This window comes from Phocoena sinus, chromosome 4, assembly GCF_008692025.1.
Source record: "Phocoena sinus isolate mPhoSin1 chromosome 4, mPhoSin1.pri, whole genome shotgun sequence".
NCBI lineage: Eukaryota > Metazoa > Chordata > Mammalia > Artiodactyla > Phocoenidae > Phocoena > Phocoena sinus.
In genome coordinates, this window is record NC_045766.1 from 78,942,024 (window position 1) to 78,961,314 (window position 19,291).

At 41.3% G+C, this 19,291-nt stretch overlaps 1 protein-coding gene across 1 annotated transcript in view; it reads right to left on the bottom strand.

Annotated features, from left to right (window-relative positions):
- CFAP91 (cilia and flagella associated protein 91) overlaps window positions 1-19,291 on the bottom strand; it is a 150,633-nt gene that overhangs the window by 42,950 nt on the left and 88,392 nt on the right. Inside the window, exons 11-14 of the mRNA XM_032631444.1 lie at window positions 7,869-7,982; window positions 6,339-6,410; window positions 5,007-5,153; window positions 2,276-2,497 (exon numbers count right to left, since the gene is read on the bottom strand). Of these exons, the coding sequence (XP_032487335.1) occupies window positions 2,276-2,497; window positions 5,007-5,153; window positions 6,339-6,410; window positions 7,869-7,982 (555 nt within the window). The remainder of the gene's footprint in view (window positions 1-2,275; window positions 2,498-5,006; window positions 5,154-6,338; window positions 6,411-7,868; window positions 7,983-19,291) is intronic.

Sequence of the window (19,291 nt, forward strand, 5' to 3'; positions counted from 1 at the left end):
CACATTTGTGCTTGTAGGTGCGTAAGTGAATAAGGAAACGTATGGGTGGCTATATGTGTGTACCTCCCATCTCTGCTATTATTGTGCATGTGGGCTTATGTTTGTGAGTGTATCTTAACTTATAGATGTGCAAAAGTGTGTATGTATTTAAAATATGAGTCTATGACTTTCTGTATCTATGTTTCTCAATATCTGCATGTTATTTTTCTGGAAATTTACTCGTGTACATTTGGTATATTTGTATATTGTACACTTGGTATATTTATGTGCAAGCATATTTATCTTTAAGAGGGTCATATGATGGGAGATAGGGAATTTAAATGATGCTGGGGTCCAGAGATGGATACATTTTTTACATAAATGTTCCTTAAATCAGGCTGGAAGGGTCATCTTAACCCTTTCTTGCCCCTCCTAGACATGCTGACATTTCCTGGGATCATTCCCACTTAAGAGATACCTTCCTAGAAGCCTTTCACCAGCTTCTTCCTTTCCGTGTTTCTGAGTATAGTGGTTCTTCTGTCTCTTTCCTTTTATTCTCACTCCCAACTGGTTCTTCCCATCCCAGCTGGTTTTTCCTTAGTGATATTAGGTAGAGAATAGTAAATTCTGGTTTGCTAAAAATTTCTACATTTCAGTAACTTTTTTTTTTTTTGCAGTACGCGGACCTCTCACTGTTGTGGCCTCTCCCGTTGCGAAGCACAGGCTCCGGACGCGCAGGCTCAGTGGCCTTGGCTCACGGGCCCAGCCGCTCTGCAGCATGTGGGATCTTCCCCGACCGGGGCACGAACCCGTGTCCCCTGCATCGGCAGGCAGACTCTCAACCACTGCACCGCCAGGGAAGCCCTCAGTAACTCTTTTTAAGGAAAAATGTGTTAGGATGGTAGGAAGCTAGAATATGAATTATTATTATAGGCTGTATCACACTATAGTTAAAAAGCTTTAACCCAAAACTTTCTAAAGCTGTGTAGAGGATGGGAAGTCTGTTTAATTTCAATCAATTTCTTATCTGAAAAAACACATACCAAATACTATTCAGGGGTCGATCCTAATTCCATGGGAATTGGGTAAATCCTTTGAATCCCAGATCAAATAAGAAGACCCCAACTTGACATAGCATTTTTTTTTTTTTAACCTGAGGAGCTCAAAACTATCCACATATATTAATACAATTCAGACAGCCTCTTAGATAGGAATTTTTTTAAGTTCCAGGTTGGCTCTTTCTGCCTTTCCCATCTGGCCCGCATCTGCACAAGGGAAACTCACACAGCCTTCGCCTTAGCATATTCTGGGTGTGCTGGCCGCCCATGCAGCCTCTTCTGTGCCCACCTCCCCTCAGCCTGCCCAGCTTCCTCCTCTCCATTCCGGGGGTGAGACGCCCTAACTGAAAGAATACACATCAAGCTCTCCAAGAAAGGGGAAGTACTCGTCGCCACCTCTGGGTGTGATTTTTGGGGGAATTAGTCACAGCACAGCTCCCTTTAAAGAAATCTGCCTCACAAATCCCCTCCCATTTTAACACTTGAGCTTTTGTATACTTGATGAGGGTGAGAGTGACTTGAGATATTACTGGTTCCTCAGATTTCCTCTGAGTTTGCATCTTGGTCACTTTGGAATTTCACATCTATTGGGTCTTGGTCAGAATTCAAATTTACCAGCCTGGCATTCCTAATTCCCAAGATTGTATCTTTAGTCAAAATCTCTCTTCGAAACTCTATCTTGTATATCCATCTGCTGAAATGACACCTCCACTAAGATGTCTCAAACTTAATATAAATCAAACTCTTCATTCCACTCCTGCCCCTAAACCTATTCCACCCTCAGCTTTCCCACCTCAGAAAATAGAACCATCACCTCCCCCACTCACTGACACCGGAAACTGGACATCATACTTGACTTTACCCCATTTCTCACTCTGGCCTGAGTTACTTCATCAGTCTCCTTCCAGGTCTCCTTGTTTCCACCCTGTCCTCCCCTACAACCTGTTCACACAGCAAAGCAGAGTGACTTCTTCAAAATATGTCACCGGGCCCCATTTGTTTCCTTCATGAAACTTAACACATTTTCTGATCCTACACTTATTCGCCTGTTATATAGGATTTAAGCACCAGGAGAGAAGGGGCCACACCTGGTTTTTTCCCTCCAAAGCAGCCCACAATGCCTTTGCACAGTGCTGGGCATACCATAGGAACTCAATACATTATTTGTTGAAGACAATGAAAAACAAAATACGGAAGTCATTTCATATCATGAGTTTCCTGGCAACGTCCCCACTTGCCTCCTTAAATATCTGGTCCTCCTCCTGCAGGCGCCTCTCTTCCACCTGGCGCCGGCCACTCTCTTCGGCTTCACGCATCCTGCGCTGTCGCTCGGCCAGCATGGCCAGGGCGTGGACCCTCCTCTCCTCCTGCAGTCTCACCAGCTCTTTGGACAGGAAGTCAAACATGTCTGCCAGCACCCATCCTTCCAGCCCAGCCAAATGGTTTTCAACCAGTGACACCTTAAAAATAATAATATAACTATGAGGATACAGATTCCACTAAGAATGGTGATTTATGAGGAGGGATGCTGGATTATCCTTGACAGTCACTTCACTTTCAGAGTGCACTTAGTTTTTATTAGGAATATTGTCTCCAGACTGGCCCCCATCCCAAGGGTTTTACTAGGAAAGCTTATGATACAAACTTAGACTTGAGAAAGTAGATTGCTCAGTCAGTCACTGATGGATGATCGTTTTCAAATTATAAAGAGGATTTAGCAAAACATTCGTTAGTGTCCACACAGAATTTTTTTTTTCTTTCCATTTTATCCAGAAGGTAAAGTGCTTGGGTCTCCCCAGACGTGAAGGGAAATGTCAAGGTTTTTATTAAAAGATAATGTTGGAGTTCAAAAAAATAGAATCTCTTAAAAATTCACTCATGGTACCTTTTAATTTTTCAATGCTTTGTCCTTTAACACAAGTTTGGGGAATTTTAAGATCTTCAGTAACATGAAAGTAGAAAACCTTAGTACTGCTTATTCATTTAAATAATTTCAAAGTCATTAAGAACTATCTTTGAAACAGAGCAGGAAACAAGCCTACATGTCTGTGTAATCACTGAGGTAAAATAAGGGCTAGGGGCCTAGAGTTCTTGGCCAGGAGTAAGCCACAGTATCTATTTATGGATCTCTCTGTGCTGGCTTTGGCACAGGGGGAACAAAAGTGTTTGAGAAGATTGTACTGTGCTCCTGCTTCTATCCTCAGGGATAAGGGGAAAAGGCTCTTCTCCCAGGCACTTGCTGCTCTCACACTGACGATTCTCCCTCAATATGAGAGAAGGAGAAAATGAGAGGATCGGCATTGCTGTAGGTACCCGTGGGGTGCCCACTCCCCCAGATGCCTGCATCTTACTGGTGTATCCAGGAACAGCTGAAGGCAAGCAGGGTGAGTTTGTGGCTCTGTGACAGTTCCTCCCATTATTTCCTCCCTTAGCTCTTAGCTGTCATGATGTCTATCAAGTATTTATCCACTAAATGAGGTAGATGGATTGAAAATCCTGGATTGTCTTAGCTGTAGCTGCTAAAGTCTATAATCAGAAACCTTGAAGGGGCCAAGGAGGGCATTTTTCCGTCCAGGTCCTGGGTATTCTGCTGCCAGGGCATTCTGCTCCCTATCTGAACAGAAGTGCAGCCTGTCTCCATCATTCCCAGGGCTCCAGGATGCCCAGATTTAGAGACTCCAGTGTCTGCATTCTCCTCTTCTTTCTCTGGTTCCTCTGCTGGGTCTCACAGTCTGTGGCTTTCTTCCTCCCTCCCTGCAAACCAGCTCCCATCACTCAGAGACCATCCCCAGTCCTGCTGTCATGTAAAAGGAATAAAGTGGTGCTCGTTTCCAGGCTGCTTAACATTTGTGCCTAATTCACAGCACAAGAGTTATGTTTGTTACTAAAGGTGGGTCATGTTAGCTTTGTTGTAAGTTTACTTTCTTTTTGTTTGGCCGTACTGCGCGGCATGTGGGATCTTAGTTCCCCATCCCGGGATCGAACCCACGCCCCCCTGCATTGGAAGTGCGGAGTCTTAACCACTGCACCGCCAGGGAAGTCCCAAGTTTACTTTCTTGTAACACTAAACTCTGTGCAAATTGGTTCTTTTTCATTTTGATTCACAGATAAGTGGGACAGATAGTAAAAGTGTATCTACACTGTAGTCAACAACATTAAATACTATGTGTCTATAGACAAATGCCAGAAGAAAGTAGGAAACACATTTACAGTTGTCAGGTCAGAGCTGCAATTAGCAGCTATTGTCAGTCACACAGAGCTCAGACGACCCGGTGAAAGTCACAGAATATCATATTAACATATATAATATGCAGTTTAAGGAGTATGAGCTATGTACAGCTCCAAAACTCATAAATGAGTGTGGATAGTTTTTAAAATCTCATTTCTCACTTTTTTCTTATTGCTTTAATTACTTATTCATTCTGCTAAGCTCCCACTGAAATATATTAGAGTCACCAAATATTTAAGAAAGATTGGAAGAGAAAAACCTTTCAAAATTGTGGGGTTTTATTCTTTTCTTTTTGCAAATAAAAAACGAAGAGCAGGGCTTCCCTGGTGGCACAGTGGTTGAGAGTCCGCCTGCCGATGCAGGGGACACGGGTTCGTGCACTGGTCTGGGAAGATCCCACATGCCACGGAGCAGCTAGGCCCGTGAGCCATGGCCGCTGAGCCTGCGCGTCCAGAGCCTGTGCTCCGCAACGGGAGAGGCCACAAGAGTGAGAGGCCCGCATAACGCAAAAAGAAATAATAATAATAATAAAATAAAAATAAAAAACTAAGAGCAGACTCAATTCAGGGAGGGCACAGCCCATTCAAATTCTGGACCACAGCACCATTGATGAAAAATGCTGGGCTTGTGGGGGGTGTTTCTTTTTCATCACGTCATTTATTGTTACTATAATGTTGCTTGTATAATAATAAAAACCAAGGGCGAAAATGGGACAAGAAAAGGAGAGGAAAGGAAAGAACCTTGTGCTCGTGCAAGTTCCTCTGTCGCTGCAAGGCCAGGGTCACCTGCTTCTCGGCTTTCTTCACCAGCCTGTCCTCTTCTTGCAGTGCGTGGCTGGTGCGCAGCTCCTGGATCAACTCCAGTCGCTTCTCTTTCCCTTCAAACATCTGTGTCAAGTCAGATCAGAGAGAGACTTTCAAATCAGCATCCGTTGTGCCAGGCACGAGGCCTCGCAGACAGTGACTTGTGAGGCACTTGTCAACAGAGGGTTCTGTTCTGCCTTTCGGGGCCACAGAGCAGGTCTGGGCCACAGAGCTAGCGGTCAGCCCTCTCTTCTGCACCTTCAGCTGCTCAGGCAGAGAAGGAGCTTAGCTATAGGTTAGTTAGTTATTGACTCAGTTTCTTAAAAGGCCTCTCAAAGACAAGGTGACAACTATAGGGTCATGTTAAGAAACTAGAGCCTTCTCCTCATTTCCTCTGCTCCTTCCCTAAGAAGCCTGGGGGTGGTATTTTTCATGGTCATACTTTCTTTTCCGAGAGATTTGCCCCTCATCTGGAATACAGGATCTGCTGTCTGAACTTAACTGCCATGTTTCTCCTGGGGAAATACTGGCAGGAGAATCGAGAATAATGCTGAACACAGGATGTTCATCCAGCCTCCCTGAACTTACTCACCATAACTGAGTCTCTTAAGAGTTACAGCTGTCTGGGGAGAAAAAATGTTTCAGCTGAGCCTTTATATCAGTCCATTTTTAAACTGAAGCGTGAGCTTGCTCTAGTGGCACAAATAATCTGGCTAAAGCTTTTAGTCAGGAAGACCGGAGTTGCATTTGGCAGTTAACATAATCCCCCTCAGACTCATATTACTCGCCTGTAAAATGGGTAATTGATACAAAAAAAGAAAAAGAGCTGATATATGTAGAGCAAAGAACATATAATGTGAGCATATGGTAAGAGTTCAAAACTGTAGTTATTACTTAGCTATTTCATTTATTATTCAGGTATTGATAGCTATATACAAACACAGATAATTGTATTACAACTTTGTGGAAAATTAGAGAATCTACTTGTGATGTTTAGGGTCAAAATTCAGGTATGAAAATTGCTGGATTTATCAATTCCAAGGAAGACATTAGCTTCACACTGCCTTGGGTACACTACAGCAAACAGCAGGCGGTCCTTTCTTGCCTTGTTACTGTGCCACTCGGGCAAACTATGGCAACTCAAGAGCACAGTACCACAGGACAGCAGCGTGCAAGAGGCAATTCACCCCAAGGAACCAAGCACATATGCGTTCTGTAAATCTATTCTCAAAGGAGAAGAACAGGGCCAGTGGTTGTAACCCTACACACCATGTTCTGAACGACTCTGCCCCGGAGTAACTTTTGAAGGTAGATCACAGCCATTTCTATATCTTCTTCTTCCTAAAAGAACAAAGGGAGAACCAAGCAGCTTGAGAACAGCAGCAGTCAGCATCAAATACTTTTTTGAAGATTTATATCAAGCAAAAGATTTATATCTAGCAAAAAGCTAGATGCCAGAAGGATTTAAAGAGAATAAAACATCATCCCTCTTTGAACATATAGGACTTTAAGTGTTACTTACTGTATTGTTAAAATTCATTATTACTTTTTCATTATAAATAAGATATCATTAATAAATTACATCAGAAGCAAAAAATTCACCCACTGTCATGGTATCCTTACAAATTAAGCCATTTTCATTTTTTCTATATTCCTTTCCAGCAAAATCTTTCTTGAAGAAGTAAGTATTGCTAATAAATCCCTTTTGCAATAGTATTTTCATGTTTGATCATGCGTAGACAAAGAATACAGCTGGTCTATATCAGAGTCGAAAATGAGGTGCTTTTCACAAGAATTTAGCTAAACTGGTAAAATAAGAATATAATGGATAAGATCAGCTATCTATAAAAATCACCTTAAATAAGTGTATGTCAAAAGCAGAAAGATCAGAGTCTGCAAATTTACTTAAAGCCCCTCTGAGTGCAAAAGTAATCAACAGTGGAATCAATGGCATTAACACTCGTGAATGACAACGTGTTAACCACAGGCAGTGGTCGGCACAAAGTCTAGAAAAGGGGACACTGCCCAGAAGCACATCGTGTCCAGTCAGCGGGAGCATTCCAGTCCCTCCAGAGACATCAGAGCTATCGGAGGTGCTAGTGAGATCTCCTGTCAACTCCCCTCCCTCTGACAAAGCACAACAACCTTCTGTACAATCTGGCTTCTTGTGAGAACTGCCCTGTACTGGGAGATAACAAGCTGACCTCCCAAGAGCAATATCCTGATATACCAGGCAGTTATATTTCTCTCCGTAAAGTAACAAATTTGCGTTGTGGCATCTCCAGCAGTTTCTTGTAGGTTTAGTCTGAGTCAGTCCTTTAAATCCAAACCAACTATGGAATGTTGACCAAACTGAGTCTGGGGCCCTGCAAAGGTGAGGTATGGCCCTGGTCAGGGTGAACTCTCTGAGCCAGTCTTGATGTCACCTCTGGTATTGCATTTCTCTCTAATTCCAGCTGTCATCAGCCACTTCCTCATGTGGGAAGACAGTTACAGTAAATGATCATAATTCGATCTTTTTTTTTTTTATTTGATGTACATCAGAATTACCTTCTGATGCCAATTTTTCTTGGGAAGATTTTCTTCTTTGTGTTTTTATTGTTGAAAAGGATTGACTTTAGATTTCATTTCATTTTGCTTGTTTTTTTGTGTGCGTTTGAAACATAAGGATAAAGGCAACGTAAGTCAGATCTTGGGAAATGAACACTTAACGTTAGGTTTGTTTTTAACCCAAACTATCTGGAGAATAAACAGCAATACTGAATTTAGCTTTTCAAATAAAAGAACCTTCAAACTTACATTGGAATTCATCTCCAAAGTTGGAGTTGGAAGTCGAGGTTGAGGTTTTGGCTTTCTTTGAAGAAAACGCATTGGTTTCTTTGCTTTGAGGCCCTTATTCTTTTCCAACAGTGCCTGAAATAACACACCAGTGAGTGTCATTTCTTACCTTTGTATTTTTTCCCACTACCAAATCTAGGCCACAGATCTGAATATCAGAAAGAATTTTCTCTATGGCCATGCTAGGACGGTTTGAGAAAGTCCAAACCAGGGTGCACCTATGATATTCCCATGCATAAGTTAACCACTGAACAAACATGAAACATATTCTAGGTGTATCCATTTTAATCAAAAGTTTTGGAGACTTTAAACATTTTTTTTTTGAGTTTTTGAAAGGTTCTGTCGTGTATATGCAAGCAAAACCCCCAACTCCTACTGTTCCACATGAGCTAATTTGCTGTTTTAAATGACTGCCTGGGCAATAGAAAATTGTCCTGTGTAGTAAACGACTGAAATATTTAGTATGTTTTGTTGTTATGGGGGAACTAAGGGGCATTAAATGGCAATTATCTCAAAGTGAAGAGAGCTTTACTTTGGGCTTGAAATCCTACACATCAAGATTTTTGAACATGGTTCCTTGTGGAAGAGTGTATGTGTTTCTGTTTAAACATGCACTTTATTTTCTTACTTTTGATCATCAAAAATCCTGCCAAAATTATACATAAGATTTTGTTCATCAGTTCCATTTTCAGACACAGGGGGTACTTTTTAACTTAAAAGTATCAAAAATTCTGATCTCTCTGATTTTAAAATCACACTTTCATTACTTTTTCATCACATAATTTTTATATTATTTTTTCCATAAAAACACAAATAAGTGATAAAACACTTAAATAAGTGATAAAGCACTAAGCCAAGACTTGAAATTAATAAAAATATGAAAATTATGAGTAAAATTTGGAACCACATCCAATTATTATGGTTGTAACAGAGCATCCGAGTTTCCTGAAAATAAATCTGATGGCAAATATATATAATAGCTCTATGATAATCCAAACTAATGAATCAACAGGAAGCAGCAGCAGTTTAAAAGTACAGTTTGCCCTTGAACAGCATAGGTTTGAACTGCATGGATCCACTTATACATAGATTTTTTTCAATAAATATATTAGAAAAATTGGGGGAGATTTTTGACAATTTTTTAAAACTTGCAGACAAACCACATAGCCCAGAAATATTGAAAAAGTTAGGTGTGTCATGAATGCATAAAATATATGTAGATATTAGTCTATTTTATCATTTACTACCATAAAATACACAAAATCTATAAAAAGTTAAAATTTATCAAAACTTATGCACTAAACACTTACAGACCAAACAGGGTGTTATTCAAAGTCAAAAGAAATGTAAACAAACGTAAAGATGCAGTGTTAAATCATAACTGCATAAAAGTAACTGTAGTAGATACTATACTACTGGAATAATTTCATGACTACCTCTTATTGCTTCTGCTGTGAGCTCAAGTGTTGCTAGTATCCACGTAAAATGTAGGGTGACACTAATCATCTATGAGTGAACAGTTCATCTCTCCAGTAAATTGCATGTCATGGTAACAAGTGATCTCTAGCAGTTCTTGTATATTCTTCGTTGTGTTTAGTGCAATACTGTAAACACTGAGTAACACTATGGGAGCCATACGAAGTGCCACTAGTGACGGTGGGAGTGCTCCCAAGAAGCAGAGAAAAGTCGTGACATTACAAGAAAAAGTTGAATTGCTTGATATGCACCGTAAATTGAGGTCTGCAGCGGCAGTTGCCCACCATTTCAAGATAAACGAATCCAGCGTAAGGACCATTGTGAAAAAAGACAAAGAAATTCATGAAGCCATCACTGTAGCTACACCAGCAGATGTGAAAACCTTGCAATCTTTGCAAAATACCTTTTTATCGCATGCTGAAAATGCAGCTTTCATGTGGGTGCAGGATGAAAGGCATACCTATAGACCGTAATATGATTCAAGAAAAAGTGAAGCCATTATAGGAGAACTTAAAGTAAAAGGATGGTGAAGGATCTAAAGCTGGAGAATTTAATGCCAGCAAAGGATAGTTTGATAGTTTTAGAAGGAGGTTTGGCTTAAAGCAAGATAACAGGAGAAGCAGCTTCTGCTGACCAAGAGGCAGAAGATACGGTCCCAGACACCACTAAGAAAATCATTGAGGAGAAAGGATATCTGCCTGAACAGGTTTTTTTGTGTGTTTTTTTTTTCTTTTTTGCAGTACACGGGCCTCTCACTGTTGTGGCCTCTCCCGTTGCAGAGCACAGGCTCCGGACGCGCATGCTCAACGGCCATGACTGACGGGCCCAGCCGCTCCGCGGCACGTGGGATCCTCCCGGACCGGGGCACGAACCCGTATCCCCTGCATCAGCAGGCAGACTCTCAACCACTGCGCCACCAGGGAAGCCCCTGAACAGGCTTTTAATGCAGATAAAAGTACTGTGTTCTGAAGACATGTGGAAGTGTTTCCAATGATCACCTGGGTGACTACAGTGGTTTTGGCTCCACTAGATACACCAGAAATACATCTACACGTGGAACAACTCCTACAGAACACCTACTGAATGCTGGCAGAAGACCTCAGACCTCCCAAAAGGCAAGAAACTTCCCACGTACCTGGGTAGGGCAAAAGAAAAAACAGAGACAAAAGAATAGGGATGGGACCTGCACCAGTGGGAGGGAGCTGTGAAGGAGGAAAGGTTTCCACACACTAGGAAGCCCCTTCACGGGCGGAGACTGCGGGTGGCGGAGTGGGGGAGCTTCAGAGCTGTGGAGGAGAGTGCAGCAACGGGTATGGAGGGCAAAGCGGGGAGACTGCCGCACAGAGGATTGGTGCCAACCGGCACTCACCAGCCCGAGAGGCTTGTCTGCCTACCCGCCAGGGCGGGCGGGGCTGGGAGCTGAGGCTCAGGCTTCGGTCGGAGCGCCGGGAGAGGACTGGGGTTGGTGGCGTGAACACAGCCTGAAGGGGTTAGTGCACCACGGCTACCCAGGAGGGAGTCCGGGGAAAAGTCTGGAACTGCCGAAGAGGCAACAGACTTTTTCTTCCCTCTTTGTTTCCTGGTGCGCGAGGAGAGGGGATTAAGAGCCCAGCTTAAAGGAGCTCCAGAGACGGCCGTGAGCCGCGGCTAAAAGTGCGGACCCCAGAGACAGGCAAGAGACGCTGGGGCTGCTGCTGCCGCCACCAGGAAGCCTGTATGCAAGCACAGGTCACTATCCACACCTCCCTTCCGGGGAGCCTGTGCAGCCCGCCACTGCCAGGTTCCCGGGATCCAGGGACAACTTCCCCAGGAGAGCGCACGGCGAGCCTCAGGCTAGATGCAATGTGACGCTGGCCTCTGCCGCCACAGGCCCACCCTGCACTCTGTGCCCCTCCCTGTCCCCGACCTGAGTGAGCCAGAACCCCCGAATCAGCGGCTCCTTTAACCCCGTCCTGTCTGAGCGGAAAAACAGACGCCCTCCGGCAACCTACACGCAGAGGCGGGGCCAAAGCCAAAGCTGAGCCCCTGGGAGCTGTGAGGACAAAGAAGAGAAAGGGAAATCTCTCCCAGCAGCCTCAGGAGCAGTGGATTAAAGCTCCACAATCAACTTGATGAACCTGCATCTGTGGAATACATGAATAGACAACGAATCATCCCAAATTGAGGAGGTGGACTTTGAGAGCAAGATTTATGATTTTTTTTCCCTTTTTCCTCTTTTTGTGAGTGTGTATGTGTATGCTTCTGTATAAGATTTTGTCTGTATAGCTTTGCTTCCACCATTTGTCCTAAGGTTCTATCCGTCCATTAAAAAAAATTTTTTTTTCTTAATTATTTTTTAATTTAATAACGTTATTATATTTTACTTTGTTTTATTTTACTTTATCTTCTTTTTTTCCTTCCTTCCTTCCTTCCTTCCTTCCTCCAACCATCCCTCCCTCCCTCCCTCCTTTCTTTCCTTCTTTCCTTCTTTTCTTCCTTCCTTCCTTCCTTCCTTCCTTTCTTCCTACTTCTACTAATTTTTTCTCTCTACTTTTTCTCCCATTTATTCTGAGCTGTGTGGATGAAAGGCTCTTGGTGCTGCAGCCAGGAGTCAGTGCTGTGCCTCCGAGGTGGGAGAGCCAACTTCAGGACACTGGTCAACAAGACACCTCCCAGCTCCAAATAATATCAAACAGCGAAAATCTCCCAGAGATCTCCATCTCAACACCAGCACCCAGCTTCACTCAACAACCAGCAAGCTACAGTGCTGGACACCCTATACCAAACAACTAGCAAAACAGGAACACAGCCCCACCCATTAGCAGACAGGCTGCCTAAAATCATAATAAGTCCACAGACACCCCCAAACACACCAACAGACGTGGACCTGCCCACCAGAGAGACAAGATCCAGCCTCATCCACCAGAACACAGGAACTAGTCCCCTCCACCAGGAAGCCTACACAACCTACTGAACCAACCTTAGACACTGGGGACAGACACCAAAAACAACGGGAACTACGAACCTGCAGCCTGCAAAAAGGAGACCCCAAACACAGTAAGATAAGCAAAATGAGAGACAGAAAAACACACCGCAGATGAAGGAGCAAGATAAAAACCCACCAGACCTAACAAATGAAGAGGAAATAGGCAGTCTACCTGAAAAAGAATTCAGAATAATGATAAAAAGATGATCCAAAATCTTGGAAACAGAATAGACAAAATGCAAGAAACATTTAACAAGGACCTAGAAGAACTAAACATGAAACAAACAACAATGAACAACACAATAAATGAAATGAAAAATACTCTAGATGGGATCAACAGCAGAATAACTGAGGCAGAAGAACGGATAAGTAACCTGCAAGATAAAATAATGGAAATAACTACTGCAGAGCAGAATAAAGAAAAAAGAATGAAAAGAGCTGAGGACAGTCTCAGAGACCACTGGGACAACATTAAAACCACCAACATTCAAATTATAGGAGTCCCAGAAGAAGAAGAGAAAAAGAAAGGGACTGAGAAAATATTTGAAGAGATTATAGTTGAAAACATCCCTAATATGGGAAAGGAAATAGTTAATCAAGTCCAGGAAGCACAGAGAGTCCCATACAGGATAAATCCAAGGAGAAATATGCCAAGACACATATTAATCAAACTATCAAAAATTAAATACAAAGAAAACATATTAAAAGCAGCAAGGGAAAAACAACAAATAACACACAAGGGAATCCCCATAAGGGTAACAGCTGACCTTTCAGCAGAAACTCTGCAAGCCAGAAGGGAGTGGCAGGACATATTTAAAGTAATGAAGGAGAAAAACCTGCAACCAAGATTACTCTACCCAGCAAGGATCTCATTCAGATTTGATGGAGAAATTAAAACCTTTACAGACAAGCAAAAGCTGAGAGAGTTCAGCACCACCAAACCAGCTTTACAAGAAATGCTAAAGGAACTTCTCTAGGCAAGAAACACAAGAGAAGGAAAAGACCTACAATAACGAGCCCAAAACAACTTAGAAAATGGGAATAGGAACATACAAATCGATAATTACCTTAAATGTAAATGGACTAAATGCTCCCACCAAAAGACAGAGATTGCCTGAATGGTTACAAAAACAAGACCCATATATATGCTGTCTACAAGAGACCCACTTCAGACCTAGAGACACATACAGACTGAAAGTACGGGGATGGAAAAAGATATTATATGCAAATGGAAAACAAAAGAAAGCTGGAGTAGCAATTCTCATATCAGACAAAATAGACTTTAAAATAAAGACTATTAGAAGAGACAAAGAAGGACACTACATAATGATCAAGGGATTGATCCAAGAAGAAGATATAACAATTGTAAATATTTATGCACCGAACATAGGAGCACCTCAATACATAAGGCAAATACTAACAGCCATAAAAGGGGAAATTGACAGTAACACATTCATAGTAGGGGACTTTAACACCCCACTTTCACGAATGGACAGATTATCCAAAATGAAAATAAATAAGGAAACACAAACTTTAAATGATATATTAAACAATATGGACTTAATTGATATTTATAGGACACTTCATCCAAAAACAACAGAATACACATTTTTCTCAAGTGCTCATGGTTCTCCAGCATAGATCATATCGTGGGTCACAAATCAAGCCTTGGTAAATTTAAGAAAATTGAAATTGTATCAAGTACCTTTTCCAACCACAACGCTAGGAGACTAGATATCAATTACAGGAAAAGATCTGTAAAAAATACAAACACATGGAGGCTAAACAATACACTACTTAATAACGAAGTGATCACTGAAGAAATCAGAGGAAATAAAAAAATACCTAGAAACAAATGACAATAGAGACACAACGACCCAAAACCTATGGGTTGCAGCAAAAGCAGTTCTAAGAGGGAATTTTATAGCAATACAATCCTACCTTAAGAAACAGGAAAAATCTCGAATAAACAACCTAATCTTACACCTAAAGCAATTAGAGAAAGAAGAACAAAAACACCCCAAAGTTAGCAGAAGGAAAGAAATCATAAAGATCAGATCAGAAATAAATGAAAAAGAAATATGGAAATGATAGCAAAGGTCAATAAAACTAAAAGCTGGTTCTTTGAGAAGATAAACAAAATAGATAACCCATTAGCCAGACTCATCGAGAAAAAAAGGGAGAAGACTCAAATCAATAGAATTAGAAATGGAAAAGGAGAAGTAACAACTGATACTGCAGAAATACAAAAGATCATGAGAGATTACTACAAGCAACTCTATGCCAATAAAATGGACAACCTGGAAGAAATGGACAAATTCTTAGAAATGCACAACCTGCCAAGACTGAATTAGGAAGAAATAGAAACTATGAACAGACCAATCACAAGCACTGAAATTGAAACTCTGATTAAAAACCTTCCAACAAACAAAAGCCCAGGGCCAGATGGCTTCACAGGCAAATTCTATCAAACATTTAGAGAAGAGCTAACACCTATCCTTCTCAAACTCTTCCAAAATATAGCAGAGGGAGGAACACTCCCAAATTCATTCTACGAGGCCACCATCACCTTGATACCAAAACCAGACAAGGATGTCAGAAAGAAAGAAAACTACAGGGCAGTATCACTGATGAACATAGATGCAAAAATCCTCCACAAAATACTAGCAAACAGAATCCAACAGCACATTAAAAGGATCATACATCATGATAAAGTGGGGTTTATTCCAGGAATGCAAGGATTCTTCAATATACACAAATCAATCAATGTGATACACCATATTAAAAATTGAAGGAGAAAAACCGTATGGTCAATAGATGCAGAGAAAGCTTTTGACAAAATTCAACACACATTTATGATTAAAAACCCTGCAGGAAGTAGGCATAGAGGGAACCTTCCTCAACATAATAAAGGCCATATATGACAAACCCACAGTCAACATCATCCTCAATGGTGAAAAACTGAAAGCATTTACACTAAGATCAGGAACAAGACAAGTTTGCCCACTCTTGTCACTCTTATTCAACATAATTTTGGAAGTTTTAGCCACAGCAATCAGAGAAGAAAAGGAAATAAAAGGAATCCAAATTGGAAAAGAAGTAAAGCTGTCACTGTTTGCAGATGACATGATACTATACATAGAGAATCCTAAAGATGCTACCAGAAAACTACTAGAGCTAATCAATGAATTTTGTAAAGTAGCAGGGTACAAAATTAATGCACAGAAATCTCTTGCATTCCTATACACTAATGATGAAAAATCTGAAAATGAAATCAAGAAAACACTCCCATTTACCATTTCAACAACAAGAATAAAATATCTAGGAATAAACCTACCTAAGGAGACAAAAGACCTGTATGCAGAAAATTATAAGACACTGATGAAAGAAATTAAAGATGATACAAATAGATGGAGAGATATACCATGTTCTTGGATTGGAAGAATCAACATTGTTAAAATGACTCTACTACCCAAAGCAATCTAGAGATTCAATGCAATCCCTATCAAACTACCACTGGCGTTTTTCACAGAACTAAAACAAAAATTTTCACAATTTGTATGGAAACAGAAAAGACCCCGTATAGCCAAAGCAATCTTGAGAACGAAAAATGGAGCTGGAAGGATCAGGCTCCCTGACTTCAGACTATACTACAAAGCTACAGTAATCCAGATAGTATGGTACTGGCATAAAAACAGAAAGATAGATCAATGGAACAGGATAGAAAGCCCAGAGATAAACCCACACACATATGGTCACCTTATCTTTGATAAAGGAGGCAGGAATGTACAGTGGAGAAAGGACAGCCTCTTCAATAAGTGGTGCTGGGAAAAGTGGACAGGTACATGTAAAAGTATGAGATTAGATCACTCCCTAACACCATACACAAAAATAAGCTCAAAATGGATTAAAGACCTAAATGTAAGGCCAGAAACTATGAAACTCTTAGAGGAAACCACAGGCAGAACACTCTGAGATAAATTACAGCAAGATCCTTTTTGACCCACCTCCTAGAGAAATGGAAATAAAAACAAAAATAAACAAATGGGACCTAATGAAACTTCAAAGCTTTTGCACAGCAAGGGAAACCATAAACAAGACCAAAAGACAACCCTGAGAATGGGAGAAAATATTTGTCAATGAAGCAACTGACAAAGGATTCATCTCCAACATTTATAAGCAGCTCATGCAGCTCAATAACAGAAAAACAAACAACCCAATCCAAAAATGGGCAGAAGACCTAAATAGACATTTCTCCAAAGAAGATATACAGACTGCCAACAAACACATGAAAGAATGCTCCACATCATTAATCATTAGAGAAATGCAAATCAAAACTACAATGAGATATCATCTCACACCAGTCAGAATGGCCATCATCAAAAATTCTAGAAACAATAAATGCTGGAGAGGGTGTGGAGAAAAGGGAACACTCTTGCACTGCTGGTGGGAATGTGAATTGGTACAGCCACTATGGAGAACAGTATGGAGGTTCCTTAAAAAACTACAAATAGAACTACCATATGACCCAGCAATCTCACTACTGGGCATATACCCTGAGAAAACCATAATTCAAAAAGAGTCATGTACCAAAATGTTCATTGCAGCTCTATTTACAATAGCCCGGAGATGGAAACAACCTAAATGCCCATCATTGGATGAATGGATAAAGAAGATGTGGCACATATATACAATGGAATATTACTCAGCCATAAAAAGAAACGAAATTGAGCTATTTGTAATGAGGTGGATAGACCTAGAGTGTGTCATACAGAGTGAAGTAAGTCAGAAAGAGAAAGACAAATACCGTATGCTAACACATATATATGGTATTTAAGATAAAAAAAAAAGTGTCATGAAGAACCTAGGGGTAAGATAGGAATAAAGACACAGACCTACTAGAGAATGGACTTGAGGATATGGGGAGGGGTAAGGGTGAGCTGTGACAAAGCAAGAGAGAGGCATGGACATATATACACTACCAAATGTAAGGTAGATAGCTAGTGGGATGCAGCTGCATAGCATAGGGAGATCAGCTTGGTGCTTTGTGACCACCTGGAGGGGTGGGATAGGGAGGGTGGGAGGAAGGTAGATGCAAGAGGGAAGAGAGAGGGGAACGTGTGTGTATGTATAGCTGATTCACTTTGTTGTGGGGCAGAAACTAACACACCATTGTAAAGCAATTATACCCCAATAAAGATGTTAAAAAAAAAAAAAGTACTCTGTTCTGGAAAACAATGCCACAAAAGACATTTATTAGTAAGGAGGAGAAGGGAGCACCAGGATTCAAGGCAGGAAGGGGCAGGCTTACTCCACTGTTCTGTGCAAATGCAGTTGGGTTCTTATCAGGACTGCCCTTAACTCCAAAGCTGCTAACCCTCCAGGCTTGAAGGGAAAAGATAATCACCAGCTACCAATGTTTTGGTTGTAAAAGAAGGCCTGGATGTAAAAGAGACCCTTTTTCTGGATTGGTTCCATTAATGCTTTGTCCCTGAAGTCAGGAAATTCCTTGCCGGTAAGGGACTGCCTTTTAAAGTTCTTTTGCTATTGGACAACATCTCTGGCCACCCAGAACCCTGTGAGTTCAACACCAAAGGTGTCAAAGTGATCTACTTGCCCCCAAACACAATGGCTGTAATTTAGCCTGTAGATCAGGGGGTGATAAAGACCTTTATGGCTCATTACACATGGTACTCTGTGGAAAGGATTGTCAATGCTATGGAAGAGAACTCTGATAGAACACCACAAAAGACCGGAAGGATTACACCATTGAAGATGCCATCATTGTTGCAGAAAAAATCTGTGAGAGCCATTAAGCCCCAAACAATCAATTCCTGCTGGAGAAAACTGTGTCTAGATGTTATGCATGACTTACAGGGTTTATGACAATGTCAATCAAAGAAATCATGAAATAGATTCTGGGCATGACAGAAAAGGCGGTGGTGGGGTGAAGGGTTTCAAGACATGGATCTTGGAGAAATTCAAGAGCTAAAAGACAGTACACCAGAGGGATGAACAGAAGACGACTTGATGGAGGTGCATGCTCCCTAACCAGTGACACACAATGCGGATGAAGATGTCGAAGAAGCAGTGCCAGAATACAAGTGACATTAGAGGATCTGGGAGAACAATTTCAATTATTCAAGGCTGCTTTTGACTTCCTTTTATGAAACGGACCCTTCTATGATATGGGCACTGAAACTAAAGCAAATGATGGAAGAAGGATTGGTACCATACAGAAACATTTTTAGAGAAATGAAAAAGCAAAAAAAAGTCAGACAGAAATTACAATGTATTTCTGTAAAGTGTGCCTGCGTCTCCTGCCTCCCCTTCCACCTCCTCCACCTCTTCCACCTCTGCCACCCCTGAGACAGCAAGACCAACCCCTCATCTTCCTCCTTCCCTTCAGTCTACTCAACGTGGACACCACAAAGATGAAGACCATTATGGTGATCCACTTCCACCTAATGAATGGTAAATAATCATCATGCCATACAGTGAATAAACTACTTATCTGTTGTGTATGTCTTTGTGTAAAAATCTGATACAAGATGTTTTCATGTCATGATCATTATCGCCTAAGTATTCACTGTGTAGAACATTGTGTCCAAGACTTGTATTGAGTTCAGTGAAGTAAGATCAAACAAGAGAGCTGTGTTACAGATTTCAACTGAAGAAACTGTTTCAAGAAGGAGAGAGTAACCAGTCAAGTACTGCAGAGAGAAGAGAATTGACCGCTGTGTGGTAGTTAGCAATGTGGAGGGCACTGTTGACGATAGCAGATTCATTGGAGAGTCTTTGTTTTAAAGTCTGTTTTGTCTGGAGAAGATCAAGACGGTGGAGTAGGACACAGAACTCACCCCCCTACACAAAGAGTACATCAAAAATACATCTACATGTAGAACAATTCTCATTAAAAACTAACTGGAGACTCACAGAAAGA